Source organism: Mus caroli, chromosome 6 (genome assembly GCF_900094665.2).
Source record: "Mus caroli chromosome 6, CAROLI_EIJ_v1.1, whole genome shotgun sequence".
Classification (NCBI taxonomy): Eukaryota; Metazoa; Chordata; class Mammalia; order Rodentia; family Muridae; genus Mus; species Mus caroli.
Window position 1 is genome coordinate 79,145,729 of NC_034575.1, and position 26,232 is coordinate 79,171,960.

Sequence of the window (26,232 nt, forward strand, 5' to 3'; positions counted from 1 at the left end):
GAGTTCCAGGACAGCCAGGGCTACACAGAAAAACCCTGTCTGGAAAAACAAACAAACAAACAAACAAACAAACCTGTAGTTAAGATATATTTTTCTTCCAATTTGGATCACACACTTCACTAAAAAAGAAAAAAGTGAAAGACTTTGAGCATCTCAAATGTTCACATCACTGTAGATGTACACTTCCTCAGCAGCAACTTTTTAATCTTTATTCCCAAGAGCTGCATGGCACTTAAAAGTCTGCAATGCTTTTAGGAGTCCAGTGTCCTTATTTCATATCCAGTGGGCTCTCAGCCTAGCCATCACTATCATGTCCAGCGCAGAGGACTAGCTACTTTCCCGTTGCTGTGATGAAATGCCATGACCAAAGCAACTTAGAGAAGAAAGTTTGTTTGGGCTTATGGTTGCACAGGGGGGCTGAGTTCACAATGGTGGGGAATAGCATGGCAGCAGGCATGCCGGCAGGAGCAGGAAGCGGAGAGCTTCAGCCACAAACAACGAAAAGAAGAGCAAGCTGGCTGTCGGGTCAGTCCTTAAGCTCTTCAAGTCCATTCCCAGTGAAACACTTCCTCCAGCACCCATGTGGCAGTTCATAATAAATCCAAGTGAAGGCTGTCACTGCTGTGGCCACTAGGGGGCAGAATAAGTCCACACAGGGACTCAGGCAAGGCTGTTCCAATGGTTAGCTGTAGTTTCGCGCGGGCACCGCGTCAAGGGGCCTGTTTCATCAGATGCTTAATGCCTTGCTTTCTGGGAGGAGCTATGCTTCAGTATTATCTAAGAAGAACAATATCTCCTTCCCAGCTCTCCGGTTTAGCACATTTAGTTATGTTTGTGAGCAATGCTGCAGTGGGCGCTGCTGTTCTAACCCAGAGGAAAGCAGAAGCCAAGGAGGATGACCTAGCAAAACACAGTTTGAAGAAAAAGGAAAGTACCTTTTTTTTTTTTTTTCTGCCCATGAGAGTAGGGAAGAGTAGAAGAGCTGGGCGTGTGGCACAGTTACTAGCATGCTTGCCTTACATGCATGAAGCCCTGGGTTTGACCCTCAGCACCACATAAACTATGGTGTGGTAGTGAATGCCAACCCTTGTCATCCCCACACTTGAGAAGTGGAGACAGGAAGATGAGAAGGGCAAGGTCATCCTTGTCTACATAATGAGTTTGAGACCAATCTGGACCATGTGAGACCCTGTTTCATCCCAGAGTGACAACGAGAAAGGGAGGGAAAGATAGAGATGGAAGAGGAACGGGAGGGTGAAGGCAGTGGCTGAGCTACTGCGTGCTGTTCTTAAACAACGTACACTGTAGTGTGTTATGACAACTAGGAAATAGGTTATAGTGTCCCTGCTGCTCCCAAAAACACACAACTAACAACATTCCAAGGCACATCTCAAGTCCTGATCTTGCTACTAAATCACACTGCCTTTCAAAAACTCGGGGAAATAAAGCCTTCAACAGAAATAAATTAACAAGAATGATTAATACTGCACAATGAAGCTCACAAGCACCCCGTCGTTACTAATTAAAGCAGACAAGGAAAGATCATATGAGCATAGCTCCTGGACGACGTTCTGAGTCAAAGGCTGGAGGAGGTGCAAGGCCACGGATTAACAGAGTAATAAAAGCCCTAAGGAAGGAAGGAAGTCACGTGACAAGGAGACAAACTTAGCTGAAGCAGAAGGGTCACAGGAAAAGCAATGGGAGTGACAGGCCTCTGCCAAGGCCCCAGCTGGGGGATGGGGCAGGATGGCCGTGAAAAGAAGCCTGCATCTAAATGGGGAAGATCAAATGTGTCCCCAGCTAACGATAGTGACAACACAACTATACAATGAACGATCTGCCTCGCCATCATCACCTACACATGAAGGGTGGGTCAGGACAGGTGCAGGTGGCATTTGAACTGGATCTTGAAAAAAACAGGGTGTCCACGGGGGGCAATGGGGAGGAGCGCCCTGGACCATCACAGAGGAAGAGGAAGGCGGAGTCTCTGAAGAGTGATGGCTCCAAGAGGAGGTGACAATAGAATTCAACCTGAGCCCTTAGGAGGAGCAGCCAGTGCTGAAAGGATGCCATTCCTTCTGAGACAGCAGAATCAAGGTTCCCACCTGAAGCCCAGAACCTCTATGGGGATGCCACGAGAATCTCTTCCAACGAGAAAACTCTGCTGTCACTCTCCCCAGTGTGTGTGAGTTAAGAGGTGAGAAATGAAGGCTGGAGAGATGGCTCCACGGTGACAAGCACTGGCTGCTCTCCCGGAGGACCCGGGTTTGAGTGCCAACAATTCCCAGCACTCACAAGGGGGCTCACAGCCACCTGTAACTCCAGTTCCAGGAGATCTACTGCCATCTCTGGCCTCTGTGAACACCACACACACATGGTCCCCCACACGTGCACGTAGGCAAAAACACCTATACACATAAAAATAAATGAATTAAACTTTTAAAAAGTTAGAAACACTAACAATGAACAGTGCCGAGAAGACTGCCTGCCTGACTCATCTGGAGAACAAGGCGGGGCGTTCTCCATTGTACAACACGTGCTGCGTTCAAGAACCCGTTCCTCAGAGTCGTTTTGCCTGCACCCTCAGACGTGTCGCTTCCCAACCTCAGAACTAATGGAAAAGCCGAACATTTTAGAGAGGGAATTGTCACTGCGGTAAAATCCACACGAACAGAGGTGCCATCCACATCTCTGCTGCTGGGACACATCTAGGAGCCTGAATCTTTGTTGCTTCCTCTCTTGGTGTTCCATTTCTGATGAGTTTTCTCCCTACCCATCCTCTAAGCCATGACGAAACCACCAGCAAAGCTACAGCAAAACCTTGAGACCTGCAAGCCACCGTCGTGCATAACACCACGCTTATCTTCTGTTCTAGCTTTAGCATATTTGCTGTTAAAAAAAAAATTCTCCTTCATTTCTTTCTTTTGCCTTTCTTTAAAAGATACGGTCTCACTGTGTTTCTCTGGCTGACTCGGAAGTCTCGGTGTAAAATAGGCTGGCTTTGAACTTACAGAGATCCACCTACCTCTGCCTCCTGCATGCTGGGTAAAGCATGGGCCACCACACCCAGCTTCATCCCCTTCTTCTCAGCAGAACTACTTTTCCTTGGCCTCGCCATTCCATGTTAGCTGTACAGTTTTATGTACTTTAGAAAACCCTTTTCAATGTTGTTGTTGATGATGATGATGATGGTGGTGGTGATGATGATGATGATTCTATGAAGAATGATGTCTTGTCCCCTCCCACTACCCATCGTGGGAGTTCCCAATCTTCTACCCTTTATACTTACTTCTCTGAGACTCTCAGGGTTTGTTTGTTTGTTTGTTTTTAATTAATTAATTAATTTTTACTTTATGCATATGAATGTTTTGTGTGTACATGGACCACATGTATGTCTGGGGAAGCCAGAGGGTGGCCAGTTGGATCCCCTGGAACAGGAGTTACAGGCAGTCATTAGCCAAATGCAGGTGTGGGGAAATTGAACCCAGGTCTCCTGAAAAAGCAGCCAGTGCTCTTGACCACGGAGCCACCTCTCCAGCCCCTCAAGTCCCTCTCTCTAGCTCTATCCTTGCCTTGTTGCTTCCATAGTTCTTTTGCCTCACTAAGGACCAGCCGCCCCCTCGGTGTGTTTGCTTCTGTCGTCACCAGATGAGCCACATTAGTTATTTAAATGGTGCTCTGGCAATATCTTGTGCTTATTATTCTAGCACCATAAAACACAATGGAGCAGACAGGAGTCTGAGACGGAGTGCTCAAGGCTGCTGCTTGAGAAATTCCAGAGAGTTGTGTGTCCCTGATGAGATGAACGAAACAGCTAGAAATGAATGAATCTGTATAACTATTTAGCAGAGTTGATCGTGCTGGCCAAGAAAAAAAAAAGTGTACTGTACTTGCTATCCCTGTGGGAGACAGGAGAAGTCCTTGAATGAATGTGAAGTCATCTCACTCCCTGCGCCTCCTGCGTTGGAGCCAGCACCATGGACTGAACCTTCTTTGTTCCTGAGGTGGAAAAGTCTGCCGCCTCTACCAACCTCTCCTCAGGAATGTCGCTCTAGAAATAACCTGCCTGGCATTCGCGAGTCATACACAGAAGTTATTCATCTGAACCACTGGCTTTTCTTAGGCCCTTTGTATCTCATGGACCCTCAGGGTCTCTCCTCAGCTCTTCCCTCCCCGCCTCTGTCCATGCCTCCGCCATACCTTCTCTCTGGCTTTCCCTGACCTTTACTTGTAGACGCAGATGCCAGCGTCAGAGGTAGAACTGGCTGACTTCAGAAATGCCCCCCAGGAAAGCCTGTTAACTCACCTACCCAGGGCCTCTCATCACACAGCAGCCTAGCCCCTCACCTTGGATGCCAATCACACTTGTGAGACAGTGTGCCAATGAGTAACTCTGTAATCTGTACGATAAGGTAGGGGCAGTATAATAGTTCGTCATTTTTTCTTTTAAATGTTAAGATTCATTTTAACAGAAGTAATAATTAAACACACTTTTACTAAAAATGATAACATAGAACTGATATGTCCCTCGTTAATAACTAATGAGCCTTGCTGTGTAGTTTTTCCTAGCTTTTATATTCTAGAATATTTTTGGTGTTCTCTAAAGATTCATTTTATTTATTTGGTGTGTGTGCGTGCATGAATGCCCATGGAGGCCAGAGGAGAGCATCGGACCCCTCCTGGGAGCTCGAGTTCCAGTGTGAGCTCCGAAACTGAACTCTGGTCCTTTATGAGAACCACAAGCACTCTTAACTTTTGAGTCATCTCTCCAGCGCCTCAGAATATTTCAAAACAGAAATAGACAATTGAGATAAATTTAAAGACTGTAGGAGTGTGAATAAAGAGAGACTGTGTCTCAAAACCCTGCCCATTTCTGCTCCCTAGCAGCTAATAGCTAGATGGCAGCCTTTCAGACCTGTATAGCAGGTTCATGTATGTACTTACAGCTGCACGTTTGCAGGTACAGACTCATGGATTCACGTTCACAGGTAGTTTTACCTTCATACAAATGGGATCAGATTACTCCTTTCTAAATTTCCATGTTGGTAAACTTAGCTTTAAATTGCTAATGACTACATAGTACAAATCAGTGTGAGTGTGTCGTAATTTATTTAAACATTCCTCTATTGATGGACACGAACTAGACCTGCTTCCTGTTTGGAGTTTGATTGTCGGGATGATAACGCTGTGCTGAACGTCTTTGTGTAAGTCTCTTGTGCATGCTCCAAGAGGGTGTCTAGGACGGACATTAAGTTTATATGCTTAAAGTTTATATTTTTCAAAATTTATAATTAAAAAATTCGGTGCATGTAGTAATGGTTCATGTTTATAATCCCAGGAATTTGAAAGGAAGGTAGGAGGCTCGTGACACATTCAAGGCCGGGTCTACACAGCGAATGCTGGGCCAGGAGGCTACAGAGCCTAGCTCTGTCTCAAAACATGCTTAATTAAGAACTAAACACTTTCCAGGTGGTGGTGGCACACGCCTCTGATCTCAGCACTGGGAGGCAGAGGCAGGCAGGCCTCTTTATTGTTTTTTTTTTTTTTTTTTTTTTTTTTTTTCTCTGAGTTCGAGGCCAGCCTGGTCTACAGAGCATGTTTCAGGATAGCCAGGGTTACATAAAGAAACCCTGTCTCAGAAAACCAAGTAAATAAATAAATAAACTTCACTGGGTGTGGTAGTGCATGCCTTTAATCCCGGCTCTTGAGAAGTAGGGCAGGGAGCTCTCTCTTTAAGTTCAAAGCCAGCCTGATTTACACAGTGAGATCCAGGACAGCCCAAGATACACAGTTAGACCCTGTATCAAAAAATAATAATAGTAGTAGCAATAATAATAGAAAGCTGGCTCAGCACTTGCTGCTCTCCTAGAGAGCTCGAGTTCACTCTCCCAGCACACAAGCCAAGGATCTCATGACCATCTGTAACTCCAGCTCAGGGAGTTGCATGCAATACCTACATATAGACACATATGCATAATTAAACATTTAAAATGAATGGCTGGAGAAATGACTCAACAATTAAGAGTACCAGTTGCTCTTCCAAATTCAATTCCCAGCACCACAAGGTAGCTCACAGCCGCCGTCTATAACGCCAGTTCCAAGGGCATCTGATGCCCTCTTCTGTCCTTCATGGTCGCCAGGCCCATTTGTGGTGCATAAACATACATGCAGACAAAAATCCCAAACACATAAATAGTGTCTTAGCATTTTTAGATTTGCTTTATTATTTCATATGTGTGAGTCTTTTGCCTGCATGTATATATTTGTACCACATGCATGCCTGGTGCCCACTGAGGTCCAAAGAAGTGTTGGATCCCTTGGGACGTGAGTGACAGGTGGTTGTGCGACACCATGTGGGTGCACCTCTCAAACCCAGATTCTCTGCAAGAACAAGTGTTCTCAACAGCTGAGTCATCTCTCCAACCCCAACACAGAAAAACAATTTTCAACTAAAACAAATCTATTTTTAAATAATTGTGAAGACTTTTTTTTAAATCACACCTGTTTGCATGTGTGAGTTCCGACGAGAGTTTAGACGAGAGAACATCAGATCCCAGGGACTGGAGTTACTGATAGTTGTGTGCCAAATGATATAGATGCTAGGAATTGAACTCAGGTCCTCTGCAAGAGCAGTACGTACTCGTAACAGTTCAGTCATTGCCCCAGCCTCCCCCTGGGGAGAAAACCTTTAAATAAATAAATATTAAGATTGAAAAAAAAAACCCACTTTAACCACAACCTCCCTTTCTTCTGCAGAGAGTTCTATCCTGGAAGCTGACATTGTCCTGGAGACGCTAGACAACGATGTTGTCAGCATGGAGGTCTTCTTCAAAGCCTGGCTGCATAACAGTGAAACCGACCAAGAAAACATCCACCTTCTTCTTACTCCACAGAGTCTTCATCCTCCTTCCCGAGCCAAGGATCATCCAAGTACACGGCCCTGAAAAAGATAGATTCTGTAGGCTCAGCATATCCTTGTCTAGGGTTAGAACTCTGGATGACTCTAGAGAGGCAGCAAAATACAGATAAGCTGAGGCCCAGGGGTTGGGTGAGACCTGGGTGAAGCTGTCTGGTGATGGTGTTCTCAAGAGTGACCATCCCAGCCTGCAAGGGCCAAGTAGTGGCAGAGGCAGAGTCCTTGATGCCTCAATGATAAGACAATGGCTACGCCGTAGAAAGATATGGATAATCAAGCATTTTTCTCAATAGTCTCACTCAATATGGTGGGCACTATTGGTACTCTAACTTAAAAGATTCTTTTACCTTGATAATGCCAACACTGCCTGCAGTGAGAAGAACAAATAGAAGTCTTCTCACTGGGGCTCGAGAGACGGCTCAGTGGCTAAGAGTATTTGCTGTTCTTACGAAAGATCTAGAATCAGGTCTCAGCACACACATGGAGCCCACAATCTCCTGTCACTCCAGATCCAAGGGATCTGACACCTTCTTCAGGCACTGCGCCCATGTAAGACACATACATGAAGACAGACAGACAGACAGACAGAAAAGAAACACGCATAAAATTAAAATAAAATTCCTAACAATCTCACTTAGCTAGGCATCAAATTGAGGAAAACTGTATCAACTCAGAAGCAAGCTCCACATGGCAGCCCTGTCCTCTTCTCACAAGAGCCCAGTGTCCACAGACTCACACATCTGCCATCAATATTCAAACCAGAGAGAGATGTTTTAACCCATTGTAGCATCAAAGGGTCAGGCTCAGAGCAGCAGAAGCCTGGGCCTTTGGCACCTAAAGGTAACTGCTGGGGTAGAAATACAAAACCCTGATACACACCTCAAACCATAGCACTCAGGGGGTAGAGGCAGGAGAAGCAGGAGTTCAAGGTCATCTCCAGCTACATAGCAAGTCAAAGGTCAATCTGGGCTGCAAGAAATCCTGTCAAAAAAATTAAAGCTTAAAAAAAAAAGCGTAATAGAGCAGCATGCCCTACACCAAGAGCAGTCCAGCTCAGTGCCAGTTTATGCACGCCTGCCACCATACCACCACTGTGCTCTGAGGCCTTCTACTCTGTCCTATACTCAGGTTCCTTTCAGGGCATTCAAATAAGCTATTTCAGGAACTTGTGCCTCCCACAGCCCCTGGTGGCCCCTACAAGAGCCCAGAGGAAAACAGTGGCAGTCAGCTGACTCTCTGACTTCTGCTTTCCTGCTCTTCCTTCATCTGACCAGCACGCTTGCCAAAGCCACGGGGAAGCAGCAGAGGCAAGATTTCCTAACATGATACCCAAGGGCCTCTGCATATTTTACCATTAGCTGCTCCACCAAGAACACGTGGTCCTCTTGAATGGCAAGCCAGAGCTCTCGCTATGAGACAACAGGTCAGCCAGCCCGGCAGTAAAGCAAGGGACAATCATGTCAGGCTCAGAGAATAAGTAAACTGTTTAGAGCGATAGTTAGACCACAGGTGCCAGATCTGCCTTACCTCCTCAACCAAGCTTGCTTTCTTTGTCCCAGTCCCCCCACCCCCTCCTGACCCTTGCCTGCTTAGTGAATAGAAACTAGTAGGAATTGTTGTTGCCTCTTAAAGCCTAGCCTGAGGTAGCCCAGTCTCTTCTCTAACTCTCTTTTTATTGTAGTATGTCTAAAATGTGATCTCCAAGAGCGATTTCTCAGCCCATCCCTGCTTCCTGGTACAGCTGATGGCATGTCGAGAATAGATGACCCCAAAGGAGATATCAGCACACTCTACCAGATGGCATCCCTGTCTTCAGACTCTCCGTATAAGCTTCAAGTGGTCAAGTATGCTTTGAGGAAGCCTCAGCAGTCTAAGCTGTTCTTACTGGTTCTGTGGCCTGGACGTGCAGAGATTTAGATTGCATCTCTGCAGTCGGGCTGCAGTCAGTGGCCAATAGCAGTTACAAGCGTGTCATTTAAAAAAAAAAAAAAAAAGTAAGGCTGGGCTTCTTAGCAAGTGGAAGCCAGAGGAGCAAGCCAGGACTTGCTACCACAGAAGACTTGGAGATGCAGGCAAGAATTGGAAACACGGCCTCTGAATGCACAGAAAGGCAAGGTTAATTCAAGGGCAGCCAATCATCCAATGGATGTTTATCAAAAGCTCGTTAGGATTAGTACAGGAATGAACCTTTCAAAGGGAAAGGGTATCCAGACCCAACTCCCACCCTACCACTACTCTAGGTACTAGAATTGCTGCTTCAGGGGACCCAGCTCTCAAGCACAACCATGATGACAAAGCCTAGCTTTGCTGCTCTCTAGTCCTTACTGTAAAGCACCATGTGAAGACAGCTGAGCTCTGAAAACTTTCTGTGTGCAGATCTGACCGCACACTATGTAATTTACACAGCCTGATGCACAATAAGGTCCAGAGCCAAATTCAGAAGGGTGTGGTTAGAGGTCCGGGCTACCACTAAGAAAGTCTTTCTTTTCCAGGGCTCTGAAATCTAGTGGGATCTGCGAGTCCCTGACCTATGGACTGCCCTTCATTCTCAGACCCACAAGCTGTTGGCAGCTGGACTGGGATGAACTGGAAACAAATCAACAACATTTTCATGCCCTGTGTCACTGCTTGCTGGTGAGTGTTCTACCCCGGGCAAGAGTGCTCACATAACAACTAGACAAAACCAGCCACTAACACTCCTCCCTGATCCCAGACCTGTATCAACCCTGGGAAGGGTGGAAACCCTGGAAATACTCTGAAATTCACAGTAAATATAACGTCACCTCTGTTAGATGAGCCCAAAGGAGATGTTAGTACACTCTACCAGATGGCTTTTCAGGCATCAGCTGATCAGCTGATCAAGTGTGGTACAAAAGGACACCCGCGCTCCATACCAGTGCTACTGTTTATATACTTCATCTATTTGTTTTGTGTCCATATGTGTAGGGGGTGATGCACAAATGCCCTGGCACATGTGCAGAGATCAGAGGACAACTTGTGGGAGTCAGTTCTACCCTTTGGTCATAGGGTCCTGGAGATTGAACTCAGGATGTCAGATTTGCCAGCAGTCAACATTACTGAGCACGCCACTTCACTGGGCCCAGGTGTTGCTCTTACTGACACCATGGCTAGGAAGTCCGGGAATTTATATCTATCTCGAAGTGTCAGGTAAAAGTCAGTTTAGGGGTAGTAGTTATAAGCATGGACGAAAAAGCAATGTGAGGCTATGCAGCTTGTATGCAGAATGCTTCCTGAACTCAGCCATAGCCCTTTATTTTATAACCTTTAAACAGAAGTAATGATGCTTTAAGATGTACTTCCTTTCGGACTAGATGGTAATAGCTCTTGCCACGCAAGCCTGATGATCTAAGTTCAAACCCCACATCCACAGTGGAGAATGCAAACACACTCAGGAAGTTGTCCTCTGGCCTCCACTCATACACAGTGGCACACTTGTACCCACACTCACACACACACACACACACACACACACAAGAATAACAGTGAATGCTCTAAGCCCCAGAGCCTTCTAACACTGTACGGGTTATCACAGGTCACTGAGAGGACAGTCTCTGATCCAGACCCAGGCCAATCATTGCTTTAAGCCCTAGATATGCATTCAGCGATGACATAATAGATATATCAGTTTCCTCTGTAATGGAGGAGACAGAGAAAAAAATATATATACATATAATAGATTATTATATATTGAAGATTACTGGAAGTCATGGTTAGAAAAATACAACAGAGAACTGTTTGTAGGCATATATAATCAGAGCTCAGCAAAGAACGGGATATGAGGGGGGTGAGGTCGATGAAGTATCCAGCACATGCTTGGCATCTGACTTGAACATCAAGATGTCAACCCTTTGAACAGAAGCAAATTAAAACAAAACAAAAACACAGGCCCAGAAACTAATGTGGCTTGCCCAACTCCACACAGTTACCCTCTGACCCTACACATTCACTGTGGCACGCACACCCACACATGAATTAAACACTCAGACTACAATTACTACTTGTAAAAGGAAAACCAATGAGGGGCGAGAGAGGCAACTTTGCCGTTAAGAGAGCTTACTGCTTACAGAGGACCCAGCTTTAGCTCCCAGCGTCCACATCACAAGACTCACAACCTCCTGTGATTCCAGTTCCAGGATCTGATCCTTTCATCTTGTCTCCACTAACATACACACACACACACACACACACACACACACACACATGCACACATATTAAGCCCCACATGCATACACATAATTTAAAAAAAAAAAAGGAAAGGAAAGGAGCCAGATGTGGTAGAACTTGCCTTTAATTCCAGCACTTAGAAAACAGAGGCGGGCTGATCTCTGCGAGTTCAAGTCTAGCCTGGTCTACATTGCAAGTGCTGAGCCAGCCAGAACTATATATAGCATGAGATTCTGTCTCAAAAACCTAAAAAAAAAAAAAGATAAAGAAAGATAAAAGAAAATTAATGTAACACTTAAGTTGAAATAAAATAATTGAAAAGAGAATCCAAGGACAAAATACTAAATACACACTTGACCTAGTGCTGGAGAGATGGCACAGAATTTAAGGGTACGTGCTGCTCTCCCAGAGGACCTGAGTTCAGTTCCCGGCACCCACATGGCGGCTCACAACCACCTGTAACTCCAGGGAAAGCCAACATCTCCGCTCTGCTCAGCACGGGCACTTGCTCTCAGATCACCTGCTCAGACCCACACACACATAGCTGAAAATAAAATACATCTCTCAGAGATAACAGAGGTTGGACTGAGGTGGACCAGACAGAGTAAGAGACATGTGTCCCTCAGGTTTGACCTAGGCGGACCAAGTGGCAGACATGTGTCACACATGAGTGACAGGCACAAAAGAATGGGCAGCACAGCACTGTGTCTTTCACTGTCAGAAGCAGGCTTCTTTTCCTGTTTCTTTTGGTGTCCACCCACTGAGTTCCTGTTTCTGGTCTGAAGAACGGCCACCCCTCTTTGCAGAGAAGCGACACAAATCAATCACTTCTGTGACTGCTCCTCAGCTCAGTTTACTAAGTTCTCCACCCACTTCCTCAGAGTCTCTGAGATGATCCATCACTCAGCAAGCATTTCTCCCAGTGCCTTCAATCCCTTTATTTTTCTTTTTGACAAACTGGAGGTTGAACCCAGGATCTCACATATGCTAGTCACTCTACCCTGATTCTATATCCCCAGGCTTCTGTTTGTTTGTTTGTTTGTTTGTTTGTTTGTTTGTTTATGTATTTAGTCTGAGACGGGTCTCATTTTAAGTTACCCAGGGACTTGAACTTAATCTGCAACCCAAACAAGCCTTGACTTCAAGACCTTCCCATCTCGGCCTCCCTGACCCTGCTTTTAATACAGTTGTTGTTGTTGTTGTTTAAATAAAGGCAGGGTCTCATGTAGCCCAGGTTAACCTTCTTAAACTTGCTATGTAGCTGAGGATAGCCTTTGCTTCCCCAGCATCGGTATGCACAGGCACCATTATACTTGGCTTAATGCTTATAGTAAAGGATTTTTTGTTGTTCATTTCGTTTTTGTTTTTTGAGACAAAGTCTCTCCATGGCATAGTCCTGGCTGTTCTGGAACTCACTTTGTAGACCAGGCTGGCCTCAAACTCACTAAGATCTCCTGTGTCCACTTGCTGAGTTCTAGGATTAAAGGTGTATACCACTATGCCTGGGGAGTATGTGATATTTTAGACATTAGCATTTTAACACATTTTCCTGAAAATAGACATCCTTCAACACTCTTGCCAGGATTATAGTCCAAGACAATGAAATAAAGACATATACAAACAAGACGTGCATCTCAGTGTTATTTACAGTGGTAGAAAATTAGAAATAACTTAATGTCTTAAATGGATGAATGGATGTCCTAGTTGGCTTTTTGTCAACTTGTTGCAAGCTAAAGGTATCTGGGAGGAGGGACTCTCAACTGAGAAAATGCTTCTGTAAGACTGGTTGGTAGGCAAGTCTACAGGGCATTTTCTTAATGTGGGAGAGGCCATCCTATTATGGATGGTACCTTCCATTGGGCAGGTGTATTACAGGATATTTGATCTCACTGTGATCAACCCAGAGATTGTTATTTACTGGGAAAACCTGTTTTTAGTTGTAGTGTGGCTCAGCCTTAGCACACACCTTTAATCCAAGAGCTTTCTGATTAAATTCTATCCAAGAGCTTTCTGTAAACGGATTAAATAAAGTCAAACATAGGTCAAGAGGTGGAGCAAGCAACCAGTAGACAGGAAGTGAACATCAGATTATTAAGAAAAAAAAAAAACATAGACTGTAAGAGGGACTCAGGAGGACAGATAGAGAGATGCACAGGAAGTAGAAGGGACAGATACTCTGTTTGACGGAGGTTTTCTGAGACAGGGTGAGAGAGAGGTTCTTCTGGGATGTGGGCTGAGGAGGAAGGTCAGCTGGGTGCTTTCTCTGCCTCTCTGAGCTAGCTGGCTTTCACCCCCACATCTGGCTCCCAAGTCTTCGTTGGTAAAATCAAACAATTGAGGTTTTATTTAAAAACTACATAGGTGGTCCTGAGTTTCATTTTTTAAAAAAGTAGTCTGAGCAAGCCATCGAGAGCTTCTTCTGTGCTTTCTGCTCTAGTCCCTGCCTCCACGGTCATGCCTTGAGGTCCTGGCTTGGCTTCCTCTGAGGACAGACAGACAGACAGCTGAAGCAAACCTTTTCCTCCCGATGTTGCTTTTGGACATGGTTTTGATTCCCCCCTTTGCTCACGCTGTAGGCCTCTGTATTTCACTGGGCTAGAACAGAGTCTGCTCATTCATGTTCTCCTTTTATGTTTGTGTGTGTGTGTGTGTTTGTGTGTGTGTGTGTGTTTGGGAGGTTTCCATGCTGTAACATCATGAGAGTTAGGGGACAGCCATCAGGAGTCGGTCCTCTCCTTTCACCGTGTGGGTCCCAGGGATCTTGATCTTCCCACTGCCCTCCTAGTGGGAGGAGGGGCAAATCAGTTTTCTGCATCCATGCTATTTGAATGACACCTTCTCTGCGTGGCATAAATCAAAAATGGCAGCACGAGAGAGAGAGAGAGAGAGAGAGAGAGAGAGAGAGAGAGAGAATTATTTTTCACAAGCTTCAAGTCATTCATTCGACAAGAAATAGTTTTACACTTACTATGTGACAAGGCTTAATATTTGGTTTGAACCTGCCTGACCCTGTTTGCACAAGTTGCCTGAACCTTGTTTTTTTATATCTTTATTTTTATTAGCCTGTATGTATATATATCTATATGAGTGTACACAGCTTGTTACAGGTGGCCACCGAGGCCAGACCTGGAGTTTCAGGCAGTTATGCCCTGGCTAGCATGGTTGCTGGAACCAAACTTGGGTTCTTTGAAGATCGCAAAGAGCTTCTAGTTGCTGATCCGTCTCCACAGCCCTGTGTGTGCTGAACTTTGCCTCCATCTCTGGTCCGGGATTTTTACATTTGGTTTATTTGTTCTTTTCAAATCCAGTGCCTCCTCAGTTCCCCGTGCAACTCTCTGTGCCCCCGCCTTCCCACACTGGGGTTCCCCACAGCCAACTCCTGTTCTAACTTCTGTCTTTCTGTTAATAGCAGCTCTGTCATTGTCTAAATCACCCAGGCTTGAAACCTCATCCACTTTCAGCCATGGTGTCCTTTACACTCCAGTCACCTGAGGCCACATCAGTTTTCCTCTCCTAAATTGGAGTTGTCCTTGTTTCCTGTTCCCAATGCTTTTCAAAAAAACTTTTTCATAAACTCCTAACTTCCCTTCCCCAGCTCCATTTTACCTACGTGGTGAGACTACATTAATCTTTCTTTCTTTTTTTCTTCCTTTCTTCCTTTTCTCCTTTCTTTCTTTTACTGTTTATTTTTAGACACAGGCTTACTCTATAACTCTGGATGGCTTAGAACTTATATGTAGACCAGGCTGGCCTCAAACTCACAGAGATCTGCCTATCTCTGCCTGCATAATGCTGGGTCTAAAGGCATGCACTACCACACCCAGCCTGACTGCCTTCTTGGGGCAGTCCTGACTTTGAAGTTTCTTGTGCCTACACCCACTCGTTTAATGAACCTCACCTGCCTGCGAGATCCGTCCATTAGCGTCATTCCCTGGATCCTCACTGTGCTAATCCAGCCCTGTCTTACTTGTGCTTTAATACTGCACTCCTTCACGAGCTGGGATGCTCTCAGTCTCTCCCCTTCTCGGCCTGGCTTAAGCATGGCAGTAAGTCTGCCATCTACAGCTTCAAAATACTGTGTGTCTTCGGCTGGTGGTGCAGTTCAGTGATAAGGAACTTGCCTGGTGTGTGCATGAAGCCGTAGGTTTGATCTCTAGCAAAACACACACACACACACACCTATATTTGAATACAGACACACAGTCTATATTCAAGGCTTACCTTATTCTCTTCACATACCGTACCATACCCTACAACCAAATGAGTGGGAAGCATTAGCTTCCCCTCTGTCCATGCTGTCTCTTCTCTTCTCTCCATGTGTTCAAATCCTGCCCTAACCTGAAAGGCTCAGCTCAACGGTTTCCTTGGTGAGCCCTTCCCAGATGCCTTTTTTCATCAGACCTTGTGTATTTTATTCCTACTTTAGAGAAAAGCATATTTCAAGTCATCATTTCTTTTAAAGTATATGTCCGATGATTTGACTTAAGGACTGAGATGTAAACTTAATTTATTCTAAAATCCAAAATGACACACTTGCCCTTTCCTGATGTTTCTACCACTTCCCCACTCTCCCAGCCAAGTTTTCGGCTTTAGTCAAATTTTGGCTCAGAAAAGAAATCCCCCTTTTGTTACCTCTATTTTTTTAATGTGTGTGTGAGAGAGAGGGGCAGGGGAGAGGGAGTATGGGAATGAGGGGGGGTGACGCGCAGAACACATAAAAGAGCATCAGCTGTCCTCTCTCTCTCTCTCTCTCTCTCTCTCTCTCTCTCTCTCTCTCTCTCTCTCTCTCTCTCTCTCTCTCTCTCTCTCTCTCTCTCTTCCTTTGAGGCAGGATCTCTTCCTGAACTTGAAATTTGTGAATTCTAGACTAGGTTGGAAGCCAGAAACCATAGTCATGCCCCTGCCTCCCTGTCCCTCAGAGTTAAGGACCCTTGTAGGGAAATCTGGCTTGTTGTGTGGGTGCTGGGATCCAAATGCCAGTCCTCAGATTGCATACAGGTGCTTTTGATTGCCGAGCCATCTCTCCTGGCTCTCTCACTTTGGAGTGGCTCAGGCAGTTTGCTAAAATATTCTGATGAAAATATCCCTCTTGCTCAAGAAAAGCCTGTGCTTTGGAACTTGATAGCCCTCAGTCTGCTCCTTTATTGTTTCCTGACTGTGAACTTCAGAAACATAATCACATCTCTAACTATGGTGTATTTATGTATTCAGAACCCTAACAAACACAGTGACTTCCTGCGGTCTAGTGTCTACAGGATGACATATTAAAAAACATTATTCAGTGACCCAAAAGAAATTTTTAACTAATTAATTTGTGTTTTCAAAAACACCAGAGAAGAGCCCTCTTATAACTACAATGGCATAGAAATGAATAGATTTTTCTCCTTCACTCGGTAATTATCTGTAACCCAGAGATGCTGTTCCCTAAGCCCTTTTACACACATGCGTGCACACACAGTCACTCTCACCACATCCTCTGGGCCCTGTTCTTTGCCTTTCTCCTCCCACTCAGCCACAGAGTCTACACTGACTTAGCTTCTCTGACATAATTTGCAGCATTGTGAGGTCTTGTATAAAATATTCAAGGCTAGCTCTAGCAAGACTTCTGTGAGCGGTCAGCAGGAGAGAAAGAAAGGAAAGAGGCACATCTGAGACACGCTAGCAACTCTTGTCTCTGTCACATCTAACCGAAACTATAAAGTATGCCTTGCATATTTTTGAGTGCTTAGAGCTACATGTGTGAACCTGGCACATATCTGGCCCGTGGGTTACACACCGTTGTTGGCTATTACTTTTATAATTTCCATTTGTTTCCTCCTGTTTTCTTTTTTTCTGTTTTGGTTTTTTCAGACAGCGTCTACCTAGTCTTGGCCTTCCTGTAACTTGCTATATAGGCCAGGCTGGCCTTGAACTCACAGTGATCCACCTGCTGCTGCTTCCTGAGTGCTGGGATTAAAGGCGTGTCTCACCATGCCTGGCTCTTATTGTTTCCTTTCAATATCATTACATTTGTTTGTTTGTGTGTATGTGTGTCTGTGTGTGTGAGAACTCACTCACAAATGTAAAGATCAGAGGACAACTTACAGGAGTCAATTCAAGCCTAATGACCTGAGTTTGATCCCTGGGACCTCCACAATGGAGAGAATCTATACTTGCAATCATTCCCCCACCCCACCACCACCTCACTCTCCTCTCTCTCTCTCTCTCTCACACACATACACACAAACACACACAACTCACACAGACACACAAACACACTCACACATACACCCATACAAACAAACACATGCAGTTTTAAGCATTTAAGACTCTTTACGGTTAAGCCTTAATCGGGTGCGTTTGTTTTATTCTTTCTTTTGTCTTTTGGTTTTCAAACTTACAGTCCTGACATGACCTTTTTTTTTTTTTAACATAACAATATTTAGTAAAAGCCTCACCTTGTGGATAAGTATATTATAGAGGCTTCAGTTGGTAGAGAAGGCTCACCCTTCCCTGCACCAGGCAGATAGAGCACTCGGGTACAGTGCTGAGTCACAGCTGGGCAGACATCCTACAGCTCAGCCTATCTTCCAGAGCTTTCAGAGGCAAGCCTGGTGTGCTGTGTCTCTCCTCATAAAAGGTCTCAACCCTGATTATTTCTACCCAAGTCTCCTTAAACACTTAGCTTCTCTCACGAATGTCTGCCTCCAACCCACTTAACTCTAGTATATCACCAATGTCCTAAGTGGAAAACTGGCTTGAGTCACACCTACCCCACCAGCAGATCTCCGCCAAAAGATCTGCTTCCTTGTAAACATCTCTTAGCAGATAGGAATCCTAGATTCTGAGCTCCACCACTATGACTACCACCATCCCCTCCCACTCAAAGTCAACATATGCCCTCGGGGGGGGGGGGGGGAATGGAGCTAGCCTAATTCCTACCTCTCTCTGGATCTTTCTCCTCTAGAGACTATAATTGTACCATTAAATCTATACTTCTTTGTCAGTATTCAAAGACCAGCTTTATTCATCTCCCATTGTATTCCCTTCACATAACATAGATTCCACACTATCTAGCTTCTCTGACTGTCCTGGGAGGGAGAAGCGGTCTGAGGTGATCTCTAGATGCAGACGTAGCTGTTATCATGAGCTCTCACCCACCTTTGTCATCTGACTACACACACAGCACAGTCTCTAATTCACCCCAGCCACTCAAGTGTTTTCACTGCCAGGTTCATGAGCTTCCCCACAAGTCAGAGTATAGGTGAGTGTGCTCGCTGCTCCCTCTCCTCCACCTCTTCATTTGCAGCAGCTTTCTGAACAAGACACCTGCTGCACTAATCAGATCCTAGCCATTGGTGTCCACCTATCAGGCTCCTTGGCTGTAAAAGTTACATAACTTTCCCATCTACACTTTGCACATGCTTTAAGCCTTAGTCAAATGCAGTCAGAAGTGTACTTTCCATTCCCTGGTTTTTTGTTTTGTTTTGTTTTCTGAAATCCGCTCCATTTCTGTCTTCCTCAAAGTTTGTTTTATTTGGGTATCTGACTTTCATCAGAAGAGCTTTACCCAGTCTTTCTGATCGATAGTATTCTCTGTCTTTATGTTATATGATAACCGTTCTTGGAGACAAGAACAAACATTTCTCCATTCTACATAGGAAATTGATGACAGACCAAAGTAGAGACACCACTGAAGTCCAATTTGGTGAGCCAATGAGTTCTATTGGAATTACTTACAAGAGTATGGGCAAGGGGTTACTTACAGGAACAGAAATGACTCAGAGACAGCTGCATTACCAAAAGCCCACACCAGCATGGGTGACGGCTCACAAAAGCCTGAAACCAGGAACATAGTGCATAGCTGCAGGCAGCTGGACAGGGTAGGCAGGGGAGATGTTCTTAACAGGTAACTGAGTTGGGCTGTGTCTCCTCCAGGCAGCTTGCTTGTTCTGAGCCTCTTCTAAGCAGCTCTTCTTCTTCTTTTTTTTTAATTAGGTATTTTCTTATTTTACATTTCAAATGCTATCCCAAAAGTCCCCTATACCCTCCCCCCCACACACCCCTACCCACCCACTCCCACTTCTTGGCCCTGGTGTTCCCCTGTACTGAGGCATATAAAGTTTGCAAGACCAAGGGGCCACTCTTCCCAATGATGGCTGACTAGGCCATCTTAAGCAGCTCTTCTAAGCACCTTTGCCTGACAGTATCTCTCAGAAGTCCTTACAGCTTGTATGTTTGAGAAAAAGGGGCCTAGTGAGTCTGGTCAGTTTCAGGGACTTCCTGAAAACTTTGCTTTGTTTACTTCCTGAGCTTAAAGAGCATCTCTGAAGGATGGAGTGTTTCATCTCCCTTAGACCATCCTGTGGTCTCACCTTCTTTCTGACAGTCTGTGTCTTCAGGAGCTTCTTCTCTCCAAGACAGAAGGTTTTACTCTCAGAGAAAATCACTACACATCTACCAATCTCGTAAATTTCACTCTTAGATTAATCCAGATCATAACGGTCTGTGTCCTTATAGTCCTTTGATGCTTTTATAGCCCTATATCTAAAAATTACTCAATTATTTTAATGTAGCAAAATAAGTAACTAATAATTAAACACATCTTAATTAAAAGGGGGTGGGACAGAGATCTCACTATATAACCCTAGCTGGCCCAGAACTCACTATGTAGACCAAGATGACCTTGGAGTCACAGAGATCCACCTGCCTCTTCCTCTTGAATTCTGGGGTCAATCATGTGCACTATTATGCCCGGATAATTTTAGAAACTGAACATTTTATAATGTTGACTTTGGGCTTAACGCAGTTCCAAGGACTTTACAGCTATCCGATTAGTTTATTACCATAACGATCCTATGAAATAAGAAAGGTCTCTGTCTTGCCGATGAGGAAACTAAGGTGCAGGGAAATGGCAGAGCCAGGACTGAGCCCAAGAAGCGTGCTCCAAGTCCCAGCTGCTGAACCACTCTACAGTTTAGGGGTTCGCTGGCCCACTGATCACAGGAGCCTCTGAAATATTCTTGTTACTCAGTAACATCCACAAGGCAGCAGCTCCCAGACTGTATGTCAAGAACCACAGGGTCCCGAGCAACCCTGATGACCTTTCTAATCCTGGCTCCATTTTGCCCTTCTCCTATCGCCAACTTCCTTAACTTGTTATTCTGTCTTCGTGTGCTTTCTCATTTTTTTTTTATGTTTGAATAACAACTTCATAAAATATGGTAGGGAATAAAGATATATAGAAGAAATTAAAATTAATTTTTCCAAGTCTTTCTGAGATAAATCCCTCCATTGCCAGGAAAATGTTGTTTCAATTACTGGCCCTACTGTGAAGTCCCAGTTATGCAGCCAGTGACTCACTTTCCACATCCTCATTTCTCTCAAAGTTAGCTCTGTGCGAACTAGAAAAAGAAATGAAAACACCACCTCGCTCTTTCAGTTTCCTACTTAAAATGTCAGCGTCTCTAGAGACACATTCCTGAGTTTCCAGTCCATGTCTGCCCCAACTGGCCACAGAAGTGACAGAATTCCAGCCAGGATGTGTCCAGTCTGAGCACACAGGCTATGAGCTGGTTGGGCTATGAACGGGTGGAGAAACAGAAAGTCCTTGGCTGTGCAGGCGAAGAGTCAAGTCCAGGACTGCAAGCCCAGAGTGGGGTGATAGCAGGTCAAGAGCCTTGAAGAAAAACAGAATGAGGCTAGAGGCTAGACTCTGAAGGTCGTGAGTGAGGGGAGTAACCGTAAAGGCATGAGGTCACTGGGACTCCTGTGGTCCAGCCTGGTCTACTTCCCTTGCTTCATATTTCACTAGGCTGCTTCTAGTCTCCATTCCAGAGACAGTAATAAGTTACTAACTGTTCCCAAATACACTAACTTCTTTCACGCCTCCACCGTTGTGTGCTCACCCTTGCCTCTGCCCATCTCACCGAGTTTTATTCACTTTCTCCAGATTCTGCTTAAATGCCCTCACTGTGAAGCTTTCCTACCCCATCAGACCTTGTCCCCACTCATCGCTTGTCCTTTTCCACCCTTGTGTCTGTTGCCACATCTTACCTGGCCATCATAGCACCCATAACAGCGCAGGTTTGTCCACAGCTCTCCGCTGTGGTAACTGTCATGCTGCTGTTTTCTTATGCCAAAGTCAGAAAGTACCAGTTCCCATGTGCCATGTTGTTAGTCTACCTGGCATCTTCATGGATGTGCCTCACCCGGGGTCAGACACAGAATCCTAACCTCCTAAAAGACCTCTGGTCTTCAGCATGTCTCCAGTACATTATTGTAGATAATGGATAAGACCAGGTATATTTGTTTCTGCTCTTCTGTTGCTGTGAAGAGACACCAAGACCACAGCAAGTCTTATTTAAAAAAAAAAAAAAGCATCTAAACCAGGCAGTGGTGGCACACACCTTTCATCCCAACACGCAGGAGGCAGAAGCAAGTAGATCTCTGTGAGTTTGAGGCCATCCTGGTCTACAGGGTGAGTTCTAAGGCAGCCAGGACTACACAGAGAAACCTTGTCTCAAAATCAAAAGAACAAAGAAAGCATTTCACTGGGGCTAGCTTACAGTTTCAGAGGCCTAGTTCACTATTGTCATGTCAGAGACCATGATGGCATGCAGGCAGATATGATGCTGGAGAACTAGCTGAGAGTTCTACATCTGGATCAGCAGACAGCAGGAAGAGAGAGCCACTGGGCCTGGCTTGGGCTTTTGAAACCTCAAAGCCCACCCTCAGTGACACATTTCCTCCTATAAAACTACACCTCCTAATAGCGCCACCAATGACTAAGCACTCACAAGTATGAGCCCGTGGGTGCTGCTCATGTTCAGAGCACAACGTGCCCCTGTTCACCACTAAGTTAGAATCTTGAGGGAGTTTTGTGCAGGAAGGGAGTTGTTTGCTTGTTTATTTGTTTTGAAACAGAGTCTTACGCTGTAGTCCAAGTTGGCCTGGAACTCACTACCTAGCCCTGGCTGGTTTTGAACTTGTGGTGATCCTCCCCGCATCTGCCCTCCCCACATGTTCTAATCATAGGCACAAGCCACTACAGTGGGCAGCTATGAGGTTATTTTTCATTTTTGTTGTTTTATTTTGGTTTTAGCACTTTGTCAAGATAAGGAAGAACTACCCTGATTCCTAGTTTGTTGTTTGTTTTTAATGTGAAAGGATACTGAATTTTCTTTCTTTCTTTCTTTCTTTCTTTCTTTCTTTCTTTCTTTCTTTCTTTCTTTCTTCCTTCCTTCCTTCCTTCCTTCCTTCCTTCCTTCCTTCCTTNTCTTTCTTTCTTTCTTTCTTTCTTTCTTTCTTCCTTCCTTCCTTCCTTCCTTCCTTCCTTCCTTCCTTCCTTCCTTCCTTTTTTAAATAAAACCTACCGGATAACTATATAGAGGGTTTTTTTCTCTTTATTCTATTAGCATATGTGGTGGTTTGAATAAATATGAACTCCTCCATAGACTTGTGTGTTTGAATGCTTGGCCCATAGGGCATGGCCATATTAGGAGGTGTGGCCTCGCTGGAGGAAGTGTGCTCCAGTGCAGGCAGGCTTTGAGGTCTTATATGCTCGAGCTACGCCCAGTGTGGAAGAGTCTCCTTTTTTTACCTGCAGATCAAGATGTAGAACTCTCAGCTCCTTCTCCAATACCGTGTCTGCCTGCTTGCCACCAGATTTCCCGCCATGACAATAATAGATTAAGCCTCTGAATTGTAAGCCAGTACCAATTAATATTGTCCTTTATAAGGGTTGTCTCCATCATGGTGTCTCTTCACACTAATACAAACCCTAACTAAGACAGCACAGTATAATCTCCTGATTGGGTTTTTTTAAATGTTAATCCAAAGGACTGGAGAGCTGGATCAGCAGTTAAGAGCACCTGTTTCTCTTACAGAAGACCTAGGTTCAGTTCCAGCACTCTCATGGTGGCTCAAAGCCCTCTGTAACTACAGTTCCATAATATGTGATGCCCTCTCTAACCTCCACAGGCTCCAGGCATGCATGTGATGCACAGATATGCCTGCAGGCAAAACACCCATACACATAAAGAAAAATCTTGTCTTCTGCATGTGATCTCAGTTGCTGTGGAGTCATCCACGCAACTGTCCTGCTATGTCCAGACAACAGTCTCCTGTGGTCATCCACCACCTCTGACTCTCATTGTCTCTCTGCCCCTCTCCATGATCCCTGAGTCTTGGGTGGAGGAGTGTGATACAACTGTCCACAATCTCTTATTCTCTGCACCTTGACCAGTTGTGGGTCTCCAGGTTCATCACTATTTACTGCAAAAAGAAAAAAAGCAATTTCTATAGTGAGGGCTGAGACACACTCTAATCTATGGGTATAGGGATAGGTCATTAGGAGTTGGTTTGATTTTATGTCCACTTACCAGAGTAATAGAAGCAGGTTCTTCTCTAAGGCCTATGATCTGTCTAGCTACAGATTCTTGGCCCTGGTAATGGTATCAGGTATGGTTTCAACTTGTGAAGTGGGCCTTAAAGCCAATCAGAAAGTTGTGACTTCCTGACATTTGGGCCACTATTGCACCCGTGGGCATATCTTGCCTGACCAGTTGTTGTTGTAACCCACAGGGTTCGCTGCTAGGAAAGATTGGTGACTCCTTTTCTCCTCTCTTACCATAAGCCCCACCATAGCAGTTTGTCATAAACTTTGCTATCTTGTGTTTTACTTTTCATTCACTGTAAATTATTTTCTAGGTTCTCCTATGATGCCCTCAGTTATGAACATGTTGAAATATATTGTTGCTTTCATTACTGGTTTCTACTTTCATTCTACTGTGGTTGAAGAAAAGATTTTGTATGCTGTTAGTCTTTTTAAAGGTGTAAAAGTCTGTATTGTTGTCTGTTCTGGAAAGTGTTCCCTCGTTCATTTGTGAGGGCTGGGTAATCTGTATTAGATGGTTTGGAATCTTCTACCATCTCCCCTGCTTATGAAAGCTAGTGTGATACACATGAGTGTATCAGTCAGATTTTTAGCACTATGGCAAAATGCCTGATATAATCAAGAGAAGGAGAACGTATTTTGGCTCACAATTTCAAATATTCAGAACATAGCCCTTGGCTCAGTTGATTCTAGGCCCATGATGAAAAAGCACGTGGCAGAGACGTCTCAGTTCATGATGAACAGGAGGCAGAGAGAGTGACAGGAAGGGAGGACAAGGTAAGATCTAACTTCCAAGGATACACCCCTGGGTGACCTCTTTCCTACAGCTAGGCCCCACCTCCTAAAGTTTCTAACTTCTCCCAGATGGTTCCATCTACTGAGGACCAAGATTTCAACACAGTCTATGGGAACTATTTCAGATTCAAGCCAATAAGGGTACTGGATGCTGCCACTGCTGCTTCTCTCCTCCTGGTTTGTTCCTTGCTTTGGTGAGAGAAAAAGCAAGTCCTAAACAGCCCTAATTTCTTCCTTGCTTCTTCCCAGTTTCCTAAAGCCCCAGGCATGCTTAGCTTACAGCTTCTTTTCCTAGGCACATTATACCACGGAAATGCCTCTCTCTCCACAAGCAAAGGGTATTTTGTTCCCCCAGCTCTCTCAGATTGCCTCTGAAATACCTACCTCACTTGGCAGCTGGTCACACTCCATCAATTGCACACTGTAGTTGTTCTCTGGCCATCACACTGATGGAAGACCAGGGCAGTACTGATCTGTGAGGTTAAAATTTCTGCCTGCTATAACAGACACTCCCCTGACCTTGCAAGGCTGGCAGCGATGCTGCTTCTATTCCTGTCAGCCAGGGGTCAGTAACCATAGCCTCTTCCTTCTCATTGGTATCTATAATGAATCATTAGGCTACAACTAGAAGACAGTCTCCACAACTGTAAATTAATTAAGTTTTCTGAGATGTGTATGTAGCCCTAGCTGGCCTGGAACTTGTTATGCAGACAAGGCTAGCCTTACACTCACAGAAATCCACCTGCCTGTGTTCTGAGTGTTGGGATTAAGGGTGTGTACCTCCAAGTCCAGCCTATAATTAAGATCTTGGTTTTCTCATGTAACAAGATATCTGAGGAAAAGCTAACTCAGAGCTGATGCAATTGACCAGCCAAGGACCCACCTCCATTTTTGTGCTCCAGTATCCATAGCAGAGAGACATCATTTTTCTGCCTGTTGCCTCATAGCTCCAGGGTGGTTGCTAAGCCTTAAGACTAAATCTTATCATAAAGATAAAGACCTACCAGGATATTCCAGAAGACTTACCCAGAAACTTCTGTTTCATGATGTAAACTTGGGTCACATGATCACCCTCAAACCAATGACAGAAGGCTGGAAAGTGGGTAAAGAGAAGAGAATAAAACATGGGTGTGGTGGAGAGCCAATTTTGAATGGTTGCCACATCTTCTGTCACAACTCCAGTAATTAGAAGCTACAGGGGGAGCTGGGGGAGGATGGTCTTACTCAGGCTGAACTTGGACTATTCTGTGCCGTTCAAAGCTTCCCTGTCCACTCCGCTCTAAAGAGAAGGAGCCCACTTTGTAAAGTCTAACCTGCATTCAGTGCAAACTCTTCAGTCACAGCATAATCAGTTCACATACTGTGTAATAGTTACCTTTCTTGTTGATGTGACTGAATACCTGAGGAGGAACGACTTTGAGGAGGAGAAATGTATTGTCTCACAGTGAGGAGATGCAGCCTTTCCTAGTGGGAACAGTGCTCCGCAAAGGAGGCTCACAGTGATAGAGGCTCACTTGATCACATCTCAATGGACCAGAACTGGAATCCAGGCCAGACTACAAGCCTCTATGATCCACTTCCTTCAGCTAGGCCCCACCTCCTAAAGGTACCCTCCCAAAGCAGCTCTCTTCCTTAGAAGTAGTCAAAGTATATTAGAAAGAACTCAGCAGTCTACTCCAGTCCTAAGACGGTTTCCCTTGAGATTCTAAAGACTGCTGTTTTTGAGATGTTCCCTAAGCAGTGCTTTGTCTCAGCCTCAGATACCACACCCAACATAGGTACAACTGCTTGTCCTAACAGTTCAACCCATAATTTGGCTAGTATACTTAGACTTGGGCCCTGGACCTCAAGGGTCTAGTGCCATAAGCCACTACCCAGGAGGAGATGTTGGAAATCTTCAACCCTAAAGAGGAGCCTTAAAGTTCAAACTTCCTTCCTCCTCACTTTTTCCTAGGAACTG

General features: G+C 44.9%; 1 protein-coding gene across 3 annotated transcripts in view; it reads left to right on the forward strand.

The window, feature by feature from the left end:
• The window catches only part of M1ap (meiosis 1 associated protein), an 83,038-nt gene that overhangs the window by 49,651 nt on the left and 7,155 nt on the right, over positions 1-26,232 (forward strand). For all 3 annotated transcript variants that reach the window (XM_021164813.1, XM_021164811.1, XM_021164812.1), the window contains exons 4-6: positions 6,757-6,930; positions 8,598-8,760; positions 9,409-9,550. In XM_021164813.1, the coding sequence (XP_021020472.1) occupies positions 6,757-6,930; positions 8,598-8,760; positions 9,409-9,550 (479 nt within the window). The remainder of the gene's footprint in view (positions 1-6,756; positions 6,931-8,597; positions 8,761-9,408; positions 9,551-26,232) is intronic.